We start from the raw sequence: 15,458 nt of genomic DNA on the forward strand, positions 1-15,458 counted from the left end.
CTGTGCCCCTTGTCACATGGCAGTTATGCTGGTGGCCATGCAGGAAGGCCCTCCAGTCCTGGTGGTCCTCTCTCAAACCCATTCCTAGCTGCATGGCCCCACGGACTGAGGGAGCCCTACTCACTGGATGCCAAAGGAGATGAGGGAGACGCTGACCACCAGCAGGTCCAGGATGTTGAAGTAGTTTCGGCAGAAAGAGCCCTTGTGCAGGAAGGCGCCATAAGCAGTCATCTGCAGGGAGGCACAGAGAAACCCGGGTGTGAGCCGTAGCCAGACTCCACACACCAGGCCACTTTCTCCTCCCGCAGCAGCCGCCCCCGCCCCCACTGGGCAGGGCCTAGTTGAAGCGCAGTGAGGGGACTGGTGGCAGGCAGGGCTGCAGAAGGACGCACACACAATCCCAGGAACGTGGCAATGCAGCTGTTACCCCCCATCAGGGAGTCCCCTGCCCAGGATGTACAAATGGCTCCTTCCACCCACCAGACCATGCTAGTCTCTTCGATCCTGTATCTGGCCCTTTCACATCAGGCCTGTCACCCCTGCCTCATTCCGCTCTGCCCCTCATCCTGCGTCCATGGCTCCAGTCCTGAGGGGCCTGCCCAGACCAGGTGTCCCCTATATGCAAATTTCTCAAACTTCACTCCCAACACCAACACCATCTACCCTGGGGCCAGCTTAGGACACTAGGCATCTGGGGCAAGGTGGGGCATGCCAGAGGATGGCCAACTGTTTGGTTTTCCTAGGACCTCCCAGCTTAGTGCTGGAAATCCTGGGTCTGGGTGACCCCCTCACCATTGGGCGATCTGGGACAGTTGGCCACCCAAAAGCCCAGTGAGCAGTTCTACCAATAACTGGCAATTAGCATCCCTCCACCTCCCAGCCTTAAACAGGGCTTGCGATCTGTGCCAAATATTCTGAACTCAATTCTGTTGTCATATCTAGACTGCGTGTTCTTCAAGGCTGGGGCTGTGTGTTCAGAGGTGTGATGTGGTCATGATTAAGGGCACAGATGCTGGGGCTAGGCTGCCTGAGTTTAAATCCCAACGATATCATACATCCTGGGGCAAGTTACTTAACTTTCTCGTGTCTCAGTTTCCCCATCTGAGAAATGGGGGTAATGATAACATGTCCTCTACAGGGCTGAGGCACCAGCTGAGTTGTACATGTAAACACTTAGGACATTGCAGATGTAAGCTCCATAGAAGCACTAGCTGTTGCCACAGAGAGCTGAACTTGGAGCCAGACAGCTTGGATGTGAATTCTGGAACCTTCCCAAATGAGGGAAGTTCACCTTCCTCATCTACCACGTGGGCATACTGTGCCCTGTCTCTGGGAGCCACATGTAGGAGGAAAACCACATGAAACCCGGAAAACCAAAAAGGGAGGCGCGATGGCAATGGTGACAAGACGTGGCTGTTACTGCCTCCCTCAGAGCGCAGTGTGGAGCCGCTGTAGACCCTCCACAAAGAGCCTGTCCAAGTCTGTTGACTTGAAATAAGGGTGAGTGGCTTTCCAGGTAAGGACTGAACGACTGTGGGCCATGAAGCAGCAGCCAAAGCGAACAGCGTGAGCCAGTGCCTGAGACAGAGGCTCCCTGGTCAGCGGGGGTCCAGTTCATCTCTCTGGGGTCAGAGCAGGCCCAGGGCAGCCTGTCCACAGAGCAACTGGAAAGCAGACACAGGGGAAGTGGGCAAAAATAGCTCTTGCAACCTAATTCTTTGCATTTCTCTCTGGCCACAGGCGGTCACAGGGGACCCAGGCACCTGTGTCCTGCGATGGCTTCTGGAAGTGGTGTGTTATGTAGGAGGCTGCAGGGAAATATATTTGCAGATTTCCCTGAAGGCCCGCCATCTGGAGGGGCTCACTGTCCTGCTTCCTGAGATCCAGGGGACTGGACTTGGGCAGTTCCCATAGTTTCTGTTAACCAAAGAGCTGCTGTGTCTGCAGAAGGCCAAGCCCCTTCCCCAGAAACCTCACTTAGTCTCAGAAAAGGTACTGGGTCTGATTCCACCTCACTCCTGGCTGGCTACTGTGGTGACACCACTGAGCTCCAGCAGAGCCCTCTGCATTCTGGGAGGCCTTCCTTGAAGAGGTGGCCGAGTGGGTTCACAGTGCCAACGTCTGTCCTGTGACCTTGGGCCCATGTTATCAGGGGCCTAGAATGAGACCAGCACTCCAGAAAGAGCATGTGTGTGTGTGACACAAGCCCAGGCAGAGACAGAGGAAGAGTAGCCACAGGAGAAAGGGCAAGGGGACAATGGAAAATGGAACATTTATTTGAAAATTACCTGTGGCATTCAGAGCACCAGAGAAGGCCAGGTTTACACACTCAGTGCCGTGTCTTTCCTTGACCCTGCTTTGCTGACTGCCAACCACCCAGTGCTTGCCTAAGCCGCTGCCCAGGAAGAGCCGGCCTAGGTGCTCCCAGCCTGAGGAGAGCGGGAGCAGGCATGGGGGGCCGACTCTCTGAGGGGAAGGGCAGGATGTCCATCCCGCCACAGGTGAGCACTGCCTCTCCAGGCAGCTCTTCTAGTTATTAAATGTGCCTTGTCTGTCATGACTTCTACTCACTAGGCCTGATTCCACCTCTTCACTCTTAATGTGACTTCCTTTGCAGAACTCAGGCCAACTGTTGTGGTCCTACAAGCCTTTTCTTACAAGACCAAACATCCCCAGGTCTTCCAGCAGTTCCTGATACTAAACATCCCTCGGCTGACTTCGTCCATGCCATGGCAAGACACAGGGCTTCAGGCAGGGGGGTGGGGCATGGGAAGGAGGTGCACGGAGGTGTCTTGGGGGTTGGCGTTTATATCTAGAAGCACTCTGAGCATAAAGAGAGAAGAGGGAGTATGGAAGGGAGGGAAGGGTCTTGCCATGACAATATTTGCAGAGAGCTTTTGCTTCCACTTCATGGCAATCTTAAAATAAAACAGTACCATTGAAGTCCACAAGGGAAGCTCTGTAGAGGGATCCTGGGGCCTGGGCAGGAGGAATTTTGGGTGTTTGTGTGCTTTCCTGAGTCTGAAATCCAGGAAAAATCAGCAAACTATGGAAAGAGGGTTTTACTGTGTGCATCTCAGTGCAGTCAGGCAACTCTTGGCCCACTCTCCCTGGTCAGACCTGCTCTCCATGAGTAGAAAGGAAGCCCAGGGCTAGAAACTGGGGTCTGTACAACTGAGCCTCTCTGGGACAGTGGAGGTGCCCAGCATGGCCCCATGCCAAGTGTATGTGGCTGTGATGGACTGTCCCATGCATTAAAGGGCCACTGAAGGGCTGGGCCATGACAGGGGAGTCCTAGCAGGGAAGGAAGGGTCTGCAGCTGGCACAGCACATGCTCAGCTGTGGACATCGGTGGGCATCAGCCCCAGGAAGGGGGAAAGGGAGCCTGGACTCCCTGGGAGGAGGCGTCCCAGGTGAGTGCCTGGGAAGACGCTGAGCAGGAGCATGTGCTTCAGAAGCCACCCTCTGCCTCGGGGTGAGGGGAAGCCACCCCTCGCTCTGAGAGAAGAGCTGAATGCACTTTCCCAGGCCTCAGAACTCACACCCCGAAGGCCAAATGAACTGCCTTGGGGACACATGGTTCAGAGGCTCAGACACATGCTGTGGGGACTTAGAAAGAACAATAAAATAAGTAATATATTGATTACATATTAATATAAATAATAAAATAAAACTTAGACTCTCCCTCATCCCATCCATTAATGGGGCTGCCAGCCTCCAGGGCTGCCGGCAGAGCTGAGGCCAGGCCTGGGCGCCATCCAGCTGGGCTCAGGCCTGGGCGCTCCAGCTGCTCTCGGATCAGTGCTCACCCGCTGTGCACAGCCATCCAGGACAATCCTCCCTCCCCACGCTTAGGGCAAGGGGCGTGGGAACAGCTTTTCGGCAGGTAACTGAGGGCTCATGAGTGATCCACAGCCGTGTGCTGAAAGCCCTCGCTGTGCGGGAGACTTGCCCCAAATCATGCATTAGGGCCTCTGTTCCTGTCACACAGGCCCGCCCCCAGCTGTGCTGTTGGTGTTTGCCACAGGCCCTGAGAGGGTCACGGGTGTCCAAAGGGGGTAGACAAAGGGACTCTTTCACACCCCATGAGCTTTTCCGCTTCCGGAGCTCATGTGGCATTTCTCCTCTGCAGGAGGAGGAGAGGAGAGTTCTAAGCAGGGGCCAGCCATCAGTCCCCTGGAGATAGGGTGTGGGGGTGTGGGTGCAGACCTGGGGACAGTCAGCCATGCCCTTCGTCCAGGCCGGGAGGAGATACTGTGGTGGGAGGGGTTTTCTGGCTTCTGAGCCTGAGCAAAGCACCTCACACAAAGTGAGGGGCAAATATTCTTCCCATTTCAGGCTTGAGAGCAGAAACGAGAGAGTGAAAGAGACAAGAGAGGAAAGAGCCAGGCAGACGGAGCAGAGACAGAGAAGAGACACACTGCTCAGGCTGCATATTACCTTAAGGATAATTTCTAACGTAAAGATACTAGTGAAGACGTAGTCTGCATTGCCTAGGATCTGAAAGACAAGCACAACTGGGTTAGTGGCTCTGCGAGTGAGTGCGGCGCTGACAGGAGCCCGTGTGTTAGCGACAGACAGAGTGGGGCGGCGCCAGCTCGAGGGCCATGGGAGGGGCTCGGGGCTTTACCTTCAGAGCAATTTCAATGGTGAAAATGGTAGTAAAAACAATATCAAAATAAAACAGAATCTGCAAAACAAAAAGAAACAGGGAAGGGATGGTTGGGGATGGGAGGTCAGCAGATGTCCACCAAAAAGGGAATCACACTTCAGAACCACCGCACGCGGCATCGGGCCTGCGCGGAGACAGAAATGAGTTAAGAGACAAGGGGGTCCTGAAGCAGGGCTGGAAGCTTAGTGGCCCAGAGGAGTCCCCAGGTATGGGAGGGGAGCTTCTGGGCTTGGCTCGGCAGGTCCTGGGTGTGGGCAGCATCCAATCGACTGAGACGCCCAAAGTGACCCGGGAGGCTTGTCACAGGACAGGGAGCAGGGTCTGCTTTTTGTGGGAAGATACAGAATGCTTGAGTCACCTCAGTGTGACTCAGCCAGCTAGCTTTTCCTGTTGGAGGGAATCTGTACTGGTGTGTGTCCTCTGGGGCATGGGAGGGCACGTCGTCCAGGGGAGGCCTGCCCAGGCTGGGGCCAGGTGACATGGTTTCACGCTTTACTGTTTCTCAGGTGATGGATCAGAGCGAGGACCAACACCATTCTTGGTAAGAAAGCTCTGGCCAGCTGGGCTGCAGAGCCACCGAGCGGCCTGGCCTGGGATGGCTTCAGGCTGCTGGACTCTGCTCTTCACAGCTGCCTGCTTGGAATTGACAAAGTTTTGAGGCTTTGAGATACAGCAAGTCTTATTCTAGCCTTTAGTGTCATTGATGAGCCTTGGGTGGGTCTCCAAATTTAGTTTTCTGCTCTTCAGAAGGTTGCTGAGGCTGTCTTATATGAGGTCAGCCTCACCATTGGCACCTATTTGCCAGTGCATCCCCCCTCCTCCCCAGTGGGAAGGACGGGTCAAAGTATGCAAGAGCAAGGCAGGAGTTGGTGGCCACTCTTCACTGAGCTTATAGCAAACCAGACCTCCTGGGGACTTCTGCAAGGCCATGGAAGTCCTGACCTTTGCCAGTCAGGTAGCCTGAATCATTTGGGTACATATTCTCTTACTTGCTTATGGTTCTAAGATGGGTTTCTACCAAAGCCCTAATCTCTTAAAGAAATGCTTACTGTGCATTTGATTATGAGATTTGGAACTGGGCTCTTGATGGAAGAATGAGGTCATGAGATCAGCCTAGAGCTGAAGGAGTCATTCTTGGGAGAAGGGGTGTAGGGAACCAGAGGGAGCTCGTACATGGTTCCTGAAGGAGGTGTGCTGGACAGGGTCCTCAGCAGCCAGGGAGATGCTGCTGAGCAGAATGAAGAAGAGGATCAGGTTGGTGAAGATCGTGTCATTGACAATGCGGTGGCACTGGAGGCGGAACCTGCACGGGGTGTGGGGAGAGGAGAGAAGTGTCAGAAAAGGAGAGACCATGGAGCAGCTCCTGCTCTTAGCTTGGAAAAGGTGCTGCTGGCTTGGGAGTGGGTCCTCAGCCCGAAGGCCTACCGCTGGGAGCAGCTACAACCATGCCCCCCTCTGCCACTGGCCATGGGCACGTCTGCACAGAACTTCAAGTTCTAAAGTACTTTCACAGACAGAGAACTTTTGACATTTTGGAGGATTATGTCTGAGACCTTTGGAAATCTAGATTTTCAAATACTGCTGTGACATTAACAACTGGCTTTCTTTTGGGGACTTCTTTTCCCCCATCAATAAACAAGATCACTTTATAAGATCTACTTCATATTCTTATGTACAGTGAACAACAGAGCCACCAGAGATGTGTACTTGAGAGGTGGGCTAAACCTATGCTCTGTCTAGGCTGATTTGCTTCTGTGTAAGAGCTTTGAGTGGCACAATTACAAAGAGCTGTACACATGGGCCTCTGGGCACTCCTTGACAGCACCACAAATGCTGGATCCTTGAATGCCAAGGGTGTCTTACATGCTATCTCATCATGACAGCTTAGGAAGGGGATATGGGTATTACTATCATCTTCATTTTATAGATAAAACCACTGAAACCTGTGAAGGAGAGGCTTGCCCAGGAACAGATTGTAGAGTTCAGGGTGATGGTGGTGTCGGGGACCAGGGCTGGAAACCAGACCTCAAGACCTCTCTTCCTGCTACTATGGTTGACAAAATGCTCTGAGAGACCCTGCTACTGCAGAAGTACCAAATTCTGAAAAGGAAAACTCTTTGAGACAATTCCAGTTTCCTGAGCATTAGGAGAGGTCTGCAATGATCATCCCCTTCAAACAGACAAATCCACTGAGCTAGGTCTGTGTGAGAGGTAACCAGGAAGGGCAGACTGCCTGAGGGCAGGTGCCAACAGCGGTAGTGATAGGTGGAAACCACATCTCAAGGTAGTCTTTAGGTGGATGGAGAAACCTGGGACTCTTCAGCTGAGGCAACATCCTTATGGGCATGTGAAAGCTTCCCAGTCATAATTTAGGTCCACAGGAATCTCACCAACTAAGATGAAGTATTGAAATTACATTCAAAGATCATTAAGCACATAGGAAGACAAGTCACTAAGATGGGAAATCAGAAGAAACACAATTTTCTGAGACCCAAAGATTAGCATATTGGAAATATAAGATACAGAATGTGAAACAGCTACATTTGAAATGTTTAAGAAGATAAAGGGCTTGATCACAAAGAGTGATGAATCAACAGGAAACTGTTAGATATAGACAGATGGATATGGAAAATCAAGCAACAAATGGAACTGTCTGAAATGAAAAAATATAACAGTTGATATAAAAACAGGTTTAAACAGTAACATAGATGAAGTTGGGGAGAGAATTAAGAAATTAGAAGATACATCTGAGGAAATTATCCAGAATGCCAGAAGAGAGATAAGGAGATGAAAGTACACAAGACACATTAAGAGACAGGGAGGAAAAGGTAAGAAAGTCCAATACATGTATAATAGGAGTGCTAGAGGAAAAAGGAGACTGAAAGAGAAGCAGCATGTAAAGAGAGTGTGGGTTCTTTTCAAGAATTAGCATTTCTTATTTAATGTTTAAGGTCACTTAAGAACTGAAGAAAGATATAAATTTATAGACTTAGGAAGTATAACATATTCCAAGTGGGATAAATGGAAAGGAATCTATGTCTAGACCCATGGAAGTAAGTCTGCACAACAACAAAGATAGCAGAAAACATTAAAAATAGTTAGAGATAAGGGGCAGACTGCCCACAAAGGAATGATGGCAGGAATGACTGAGTTTACAGTGGGACAATACATTTAACATGCTGAGGACAAAACCTGTCCACCTAAAATTGTATACAAAGCAAAACTATCTTTCAAGAATAAGAAATGAAAACAGTTACAGGTAAATAGAGGCCAAATAAATTTACCATAAAGGAATTAAAGGAACTTCTGAAATGTGCTATAGGAAGAAAGAAAATGATTTCAGAAGGATGGACTAAGATGCCAGAAAAAATGATGAACAAATAAAATGGTAATTTGTGTGTAACTCCTGATACACACTTTCTACAGAATAATAACGATGATTATAGTAATGTCTAACTTGGGGTTAAAAATAAAGGTCCGGGTTAAAATGCTAATCAATAATAACTATAAGGTAGGAGAGGCTAAGAGTTGTTAGTCTAAGCTCCTATTCTGCAGCAGGATGTTTAGAATATTGTTTAATTTTAGACTTTGTTCATTTAATCAGACTTAGTAAATTACCAAAGGTAATCACCAAAAGAATAGAAACAGAGTTTACACATTTTGAAAAATGGGGAGAAAAACAAACACAGGTCTTTTGATTCAGAATCTAGGACTCTTTTCCCTAATCAGTGTCTGCTTACACAAGTTGTGGGGCCCTGGGAGAATCCCAGGCTCCCTCCTGAGGTGGGCTTGCAGCAGTGAGGGAGCAGAGCTCTGCTTCCTGCCATGCTTGCACACCTGTTGCTGGGGCTAAAGATGAAAAATGCACTGGCTTCTGGCATGGGCACTGCCTTCTCCTTAAGGTGCAGCTCAGAAAGTGGTCGTGGGCGGGGGCCCACAGGCATCTCGGGCTCCTCCTCATCCTCTTCTCCTGTAAGAAAAACAGCACCATTTTAAATAACTCCACCACTCCCACTTGTTTTACCACCTGCTGCCTACTTGCAGATACTTTCCTACGGACAGAAATCAAGACATCATTTGTATCTCTGAAAACGAAGGGTACCAACCGACACTCAGCTCTATCCCTGTGGGCTGCTGGAGTTCATCTTTGTTACAGACTTTTCAGGCAGAAAAGCACATGATAAGCAGCGTTCTGAGTAGGGTGACCAATTCAGCCTGGTTTGCCCAGGATTGTCCTGGCTTTTAACCTTAAATTCCCACATCCCAGGAAACCCCTCAGTTTCATGCAAACTGGGAGGGTTGGTCATCCTGGTTGTAAGGCACCAGCACGGTGATCAGGCAAGCCTGGGGCATGGCTGGGTGTGCTCATCCATCTAGACTGCAGGTAGGGGAAGGCACGGCTGGATTGACTTGTGGGTTCCTTGCCAACAAACTCATCTGTGGAGGTTCCAGGAGTTTAAAGTCAACACTCTCCCCATTCCTGAAAGTACATAAGAATCACATGCTACGTGGGTGATGGGGCAGTAATGCCGACCTCAACGGGTCCCCGTCTTTAAAGGCGCAGATGCTGACACAATGCGAGAAGCCCCTTTGTTCTCCCGGCCCATGGCCACATTTAACATGGCCAGCAGGCCAGCAGTCTGTGCCTTTGCTGCATTCTCACTGTCCAGAAGGAAACTGCTGCATATCCTATTTGGTCAAATGTGTTTAAAAATGTCTAGAAGGGGAATGGGAGTGAAAAGGATGGACTCTCCAGCCATTGTCTTGATCCAAATCTTGTCTCTGTTTCTTTCTGGCTATGGGCATTTTATTTAGTCTCTCTATGCCTCAGTTCCCCATTGGTAAGAAGAGATGATGGCACACACGTACCTCAGAATGCTGCCTGGCACATGGCAGCTGCTCTCATTACTGTCTCCACCCATGGAAGAGACAGCCTGTATGTTAGTGCTTAGTGTCTTCCTCAGTCTGCTTTTTGCCTGCTTTTACGCCCTGACACTTTTTACTCACATCAAACTGGTTTGCGAATGCTCACTGGAGTGGGCTCCCCACAAAATTCATGCCCACTGGAACCTCAGAATGCGACCTCCTTTTGGACATTCCATCTTTGCAGATGTAATCAGGTATGATGAACTCATACCAGGCTAGTACGGCCCTAAATCCAAGGACTGTTGTTCTTATAAGGAGAGAGGGACATGCAGGGGGAAGGGGGAGCTAAATGAGGACAGAGGCAGAGACTGGAGGGATGCAGCTAAAAGCCAAGTAATGCCAAGGAAGTGGCAAGGAGGGATTCTCTCTGGAACCTTTAGAGGGAGCACGGCCCTGTCACCACCTTGATTTCCAAGGACTAGGCTGCAGAACTGTGGGAGAACAAGTCTTTGTTGCTCTAAGCCCCCCAGTTCACGGTGTTTTGTTGCAGCAGCCCCAGCAAGGGGTCCACCTGCTGTGTGCTCTCCTTCCCTCCTGCACCTCCCTTGTGTGACTGCCCGGCTCTCCCTCTCTGCAGAGCTCCTGGGACCCACCTTGCAGCATCAGCTGCCTGACTTTCCTGAGTACCTGGGCTCTAGGGAATGACCCTCTTCTGAATTCCAGCAGCATCTTCCATCTCCTGCATTTGCTTGGCACTTAGGAAGGAATCCCTCTGATGCCTGATTTGAAATGTATCTGTTCTATCTCTTTCTGAAAACCCTGATGAGAGAAGCCATGCTTGGCACACAATAGCCCTTAGTTCTTGATGATGATGGGATTTCCACACCAGCATTTGCTTTGTAAGGAAGAGGATTTTGCAAAAGAAGAGGGTCAGGTGGAGACTAAGCAGGTTGGAAAGAAGTTATGGGAAGTTCATCTTATGGACCTGCCATGCCTCTGCATGCTTGCTCTTCTGGTTAAAGTGAAGGCAGGTGGTGCAGAGAAAAAAAAAATGCCTGGCACAGAAAGTGATTATCGAACAGTAAGTGTTAGGGACCCAAGGCTTTTCTGGAAGACAAGCAGAATACAGGTGTCATCAGATTCTTCCCCTAGAGTAATTAGAGCTGACCAGCAAGGCAGTTAATATTTTCAGCAGAGGAGAGGCACAAAATGAAAAATTGTGTACCAGCCAATGGCTGAAGCTTTCTAACCAAACATTGGTATGTAAAAGAAAAGTCAAGTCTCGTATTAATGCAAATAAGAAAAACCAGAGTTGGCCTAAATCATGACATATATAAATGAAGTTTAACTGAGAAGGATCTTAAATTCCTGCCTAGCTGTTCTTTTCAGTTTTGCTTGTAAATGACCCAATACTTTCTGATTTGTGATAAATTTGTAACAGGTAATTTAATGCTCATTTGAATCATTTGTGTTTATAGAAAAGCAGATTTACTACCTGTGTGATTTCTAAGTTCCTAGTGGAGAATTTTGCAAGCTCTTTCATCTGCAATCACTTCCTCAAAGTGTTTGAACTTCCACATTGATTTCTATTCCTGGGGAGATGCAAGTTGGTTGGTCCATTTGGGCACATGAGCTGAACTTCAGAATTAATGTTTAAGAAAACACTTCTGAAGGATAAACCCACATTTGTAAAGGGACAGAAAGTTGGCAGTCTGTGATGTTTTGCATGTATTATATAGAAGGAGAGGGGTTGACAGGTTAGGAAACGTCAGGTGAAATTCATTTTGCAGTTGACAACTGAACCTCCAAGACCCCTGCTCCCTAATGCAGAGTCCCGTAGGCTCATTATATTCTCATATCCACTCCTGTAGGTTTGGAAAAGTGTGATAAGCAAGGTACTGCCCACTTTGGAGTTGTTCCTGCTTTCCAGATGGCAGGTTCCAGCACTCAGTAGGACCACTGTGTCTCTGGTGATCCTACCGTCTCCCCTTTGGACGCTCATTTCCACCTGTGTGATTTTGCTCATGGCCCATTAAAATACAAACATTATTTTTAACATCTAGTGCCTATAGTGCACTGACCACAAAGCTGTGGTTCTTGCCTTCAAGGGGCTTAGAGTTTTTAGTAGGGCCCCAGAGGTTACTAGAAGCTAAAAGGTGATGCAAGACGTGCAGGGCCAAGCATCCAACGGAGACACGCAGGGAGGGTCCCGGGAAGGGAGGGCGCACTTTCTGCATCAGCTTTCATCCCTTTCAGCCCCAAAGCCTTGTCCCCCTTCGCTCCTCATTCTCCCTCAGCTTCTAAGCCTCCGGTCAGTCCAGCTGGCCCTGCTGGAGCTGCTATCGCTCTGCATCTCCAGTACCGTGGTCCGGCCAAGCTGCCAGCATCTCTCACCTGGTCCACTGCGCTGGCATCCTCACTGAGCCCAGCTCTGCTCTTGACCACCTGCTGCCCTCTTTCCACAGGGCAGCCAGAGTCAGTCTCTCAGAAGCTAAGATGGACATGGGATCCTGTTTTCCACTGTCCGAGAACCTCACCGCATCGGACAGATCCCAACCCTTCAAGCAGCCGTTGAGGGCCTGTGCGCTTGTTCTAGCCCATCCCCATCTCCCAGCCATCACCCCCTTCCTCCTCTGCTGCACACACACTGGCCTCCTCGGATCCCTCCAGACAAGTGACTCTGCACTCGCCAGACCCTCTGCCTAGGAACCCTTCCCTCTGATTTCTGTACATGTAGTTTCTTGATTCATTTAGGTTTCAGACCAAATGACATCCTCAAAAAGGCCTTTACAGCCCACACAGCCACAGGGGCCTGGCCCCGCCCCACCCAGTACTAACACAGTCTCGCCTTGCCCAGGAATTAACACAGTCCTGCCCCACCCCAACCCGCCCAGTAACTAACACAGCTCCCCCCGCACACACACCCCCGCCCAGTAACTAATATAGTCCCGCCCTGGCCTGGCCCCACCCAGTAACTAACACAGTCCCGCAGGCCCGTCCTGCTCAGTAACTAACACAATCCCACCCAGGCCCGGCCCCACCCAGTAACTAACACAGTTCCGCCTTGCCCAGGAATTAACACAGTCCTGCCCGGCCCCCACCCCGCCCAGTAAATAACACAGTCCCGGCCGGGCCGCCCCACTCAGTAACTGACACAGTCCCCCACCCCGCCCAGTAACTAACACAGTCCTGCCCCGCCCCACCCCGCCCAGTAACTAACAGAAACCAACAGAGTCCCACCCTGGCCCCACCCCATCCAGTAACTAACACGGTCCAGCCCAGCCCAGTAACTAACACAGTCCTGCCCCAGCCTCCCCAGCCCAGTAACTAACACAGTCCTGGGTTTCCTTGTCTTTACGCTGCTGATGGCTGCCTGATGGCATCTTGGGGCTCTTCTGCTTTCTTGCTCATTGTCTCCCACTGAATTATAAACTCCAGAAGAGCAGTGGCCTTTTGTCTTGCATGTCCCTGGTGTCTTCTCCAGTGACTGGCACAAAGCAGGTGCTTTATAAGCACTTAATAAGCAAGTATCTCCAAGGCTTGCTCCAGCTCTGTGTCTATGACAATAGCATGGTCCTGAAATAACTTCTCTCCCCTTCTATTCCCCAAAGCCCAGTGCAGACCACCTGTCATGGAGCCTCCAGAGCCACTACAACTCTGTCTCCTTGAGCTGCAAGCAGGAGCCCAAGCCACCCCACAGCAGTGGCGCTGTGCTCTGTGCTTTTTCATGTGATTTTGTTAATTTTAAGTTCTCAATGACTCTTAACGCCTGTATGTTAACTCAAATAAATGGATCAATTAAGTACATCGATCTTGGCATAATGCTTTTCTACCTGGGTGAGTAGGTAGTTCTGAAATTTTGTGTATACTAAGTTGGGAGGCTAAGACCAACTGTCAAGCTTTGGAGATGAAAGTGAGAGGGAAGACTTTTTAGGCCAGTCTGGCTGGTGTGGCCACTGGGGGGAATTAGAAGGGCCCCTCCTCTGCTGTTCATGTGAGGGCAGGGTCCTGGCCATACGGGGCAGGGTGCCAGTTGTGCGAAGCAGGGTCTCAGCTGTGGAGGGCAGGCTGCAGTGCACCCAGGAGTAGCCTGGAGAGGGTGTGAAGGCCAAGGAGGGTAGGGCAGGAAGTGGGTGGGGGGCAGGCAGTGAAGCAGGCACCATGCTCATGTGCTGCCTCCCAAGGCAGTCTGCGTGTAGTGGGCACAGCAGGCCTGGGAGGAAGGACGGTGGTTGGGAAGGAATGCTAAAGGAGGTCTTCACCCATCACGGCTCAGAGGAAAGAAGCAGGATGAGGGATTGACAAGGAAGAGGCCACAGGCCAAGTGACCCTGGGAGGAGCCTTTGGGGACTTGTGTGCACCTGGTGTTAGTGGCTGGGGGCTGACTGCACAGGCAGGAGGAGCAGCTGGGAGGCAGAGGAGATTTGGCCTTGGAGGAGGGGCGTGCAGAGCCACCAGCTTTAAGGGGAGGCTGTCCTTGGGTGAGAGAATGGGAACCAAAGTGGGAGCCCTGGGGATGGCTTTAAAGGCCTGTGTGGTGGGGCTGGGCTGAGGCAGGACAGCTGCAATGATCTGTGGACCAGAGACATCAGCACAGAGGCAGAAGGCATGTGGGACCAAGAGAGGGAAGGCGTGGGTCTGTAGCAGGTGAGAGAAGGGGCTGCATGCTTGGGGCAAGGACAGAGTGAATGGCTGCAGCGGGAGTGTGGGTTGCTTTTCAGCGTAACAGCAAAGCCCTTCCAGGAGTCCCCAGAGCCAGATAAACAGACATTTCCATGTGGTCAGTCCTGGGACAGTGTCCTACTAGTCTTTTTCTCCTTCCACCTGCTTCTCTTGACTTCATTAGAGCAACAAAGGGCAAAGTCAAGAGTATATTTAGAGGAATGGGATTTGAGATCATTGTCGCAGGGGTGCCTGCTCCACTGCAGGCAGAATGAGCAGCGCTGGGTCGACCGCAGTGCCTGCATGTGCGCACACCTTGGAACCTGGCTCACAGGACTGAGTCTAGGGCGGCCACCTTGGAGGGCTGGCTTGGGGTGCACTCCGCTCAGGGCCCAGAGGGGCTTGCTTTATTACTCTTCCTAAACTTAAAAAATCTGCTTACAAGTGGAGGGACTTGTGTGGTGAACTGTGGAAAAAATTGTAACACTTCCAGATTATATTGCCTGGCTTTGGTGCATTTGCATATCCTCAGGGGTGGAGAGTTCATCTCCACCAACCGAGGGCGTGTCTGAACCTGAGAGGTTAAGGGGCGGGGCTGGCTTGCTGCCTTGCTTCTTCCAGAGCAGGGTAGAGATGGTGCTGGACTGCAGTTTGTAAGCAATAAATGGGTTTTAAACTTTATTTCTCCCTTTAACTGATTTCGGTTTTTAGAGGTATTTTGCCCCACAATTTCCTCTCACCAGACTTACACCTGGTGGCAGTCAGCAGGGTGCCTCTGAACCCAAAATCTGTCATAATGGGTGCGACCTTTGGGAGGGCTGCTCCTGTGGATGGTGGGGAGGCCCCAGTGGATGCAGTGGCAGAGGGTACCGCTTCACCTGTTACTGTACCCCCAGCTGTGGGGCTTCCAAGTTGGGAACCCCTAGTGGGGAACTGGTCTAGGGTAAAGTACCTCCTAGAGGGGTGGGGCCTTCCCCAGAACTGGGGAAGGGTGGAAACACGGGAAGCTGAATCAGCCCTCTGTGAGTTGGAGGACTGCTTGGAGACCTTAGGGGATCGTGTAGTGGCTGGCATTGTAGGGTCTGTTTTCATCAAGATAGTGGAAAATAGTACACAGGAGAAAGAGAGGATTATCAAGAGGGTTAGTGAGGAAAGAGAGGGACTTGGGTGGGAGAAGAACACACTTCAGCATCGCTTGGAGGAGCTGGGTGATAACCTATGGAATGCTGTTAAAGAAGAGAGACAGTTACTGAAAAGG

The 15,458-nt window shown here is 50.7% G+C and overlaps 1 protein-coding gene and 1 long non-coding RNA gene across 25 annotated transcripts in view; one reads left to right on the forward strand and one right to left on the reverse strand.

Annotated features, from left to right (window-relative positions):
* The window catches only part of CACNA1C (calcium voltage-gated channel subunit alpha1 C), a 671,070-nt gene that overhangs the window by 86,579 nt on the left and 569,033 nt on the right, over window positions 1–15,458 (reverse strand). For 13 of the 24 annotated variants that reach the window (XM_036906989.2, XM_036906984.2, XM_036907000.2 and 10 more), the window contains exons 19-22: window positions 8,510–8,642; window positions 5,846–5,975; window positions 4,631–4,690; window positions 125–231 (exon numbers count right to left, since the gene is read on the reverse strand). In XM_036906989.2, coding sequence (XP_036762884.2) covers window positions 125–231; window positions 4,631–4,690; window positions 5,846–5,975; window positions 8,510–8,642 — 430 coding nt within the window. Of the gene's footprint in view, window positions 1–124; window positions 232–4,440; window positions 4,501–4,630; window positions 4,691–5,845; window positions 5,976–8,509; window positions 8,643–15,458 lie in introns of all 24 variants that reach the window. The other 11 variants (XM_036907039.2, XM_036907021.2, XM_036907115.2 and 8 more) reach the window with 2 other exon arrangements.
* LOC130680857 (uncharacterized) lies at window positions 4,722–13,343 on the forward strand. The gene is made up of 2 exons (XR_008993887.1): window positions 4,722–5,213; window positions 13,150–13,343. It is a non-coding gene; the product is annotated as an uncharacterized LOC130680857 (long non-coding RNA).

This window comes from Manis pentadactyla, chromosome 14, assembly GCF_030020395.1.
Source record: "Manis pentadactyla isolate mManPen7 chromosome 14, mManPen7.hap1, whole genome shotgun sequence".
Lineage (NCBI taxonomy): Eukaryota > Metazoa > Chordata > Mammalia > Pholidota > Manidae > Manis > Manis pentadactyla.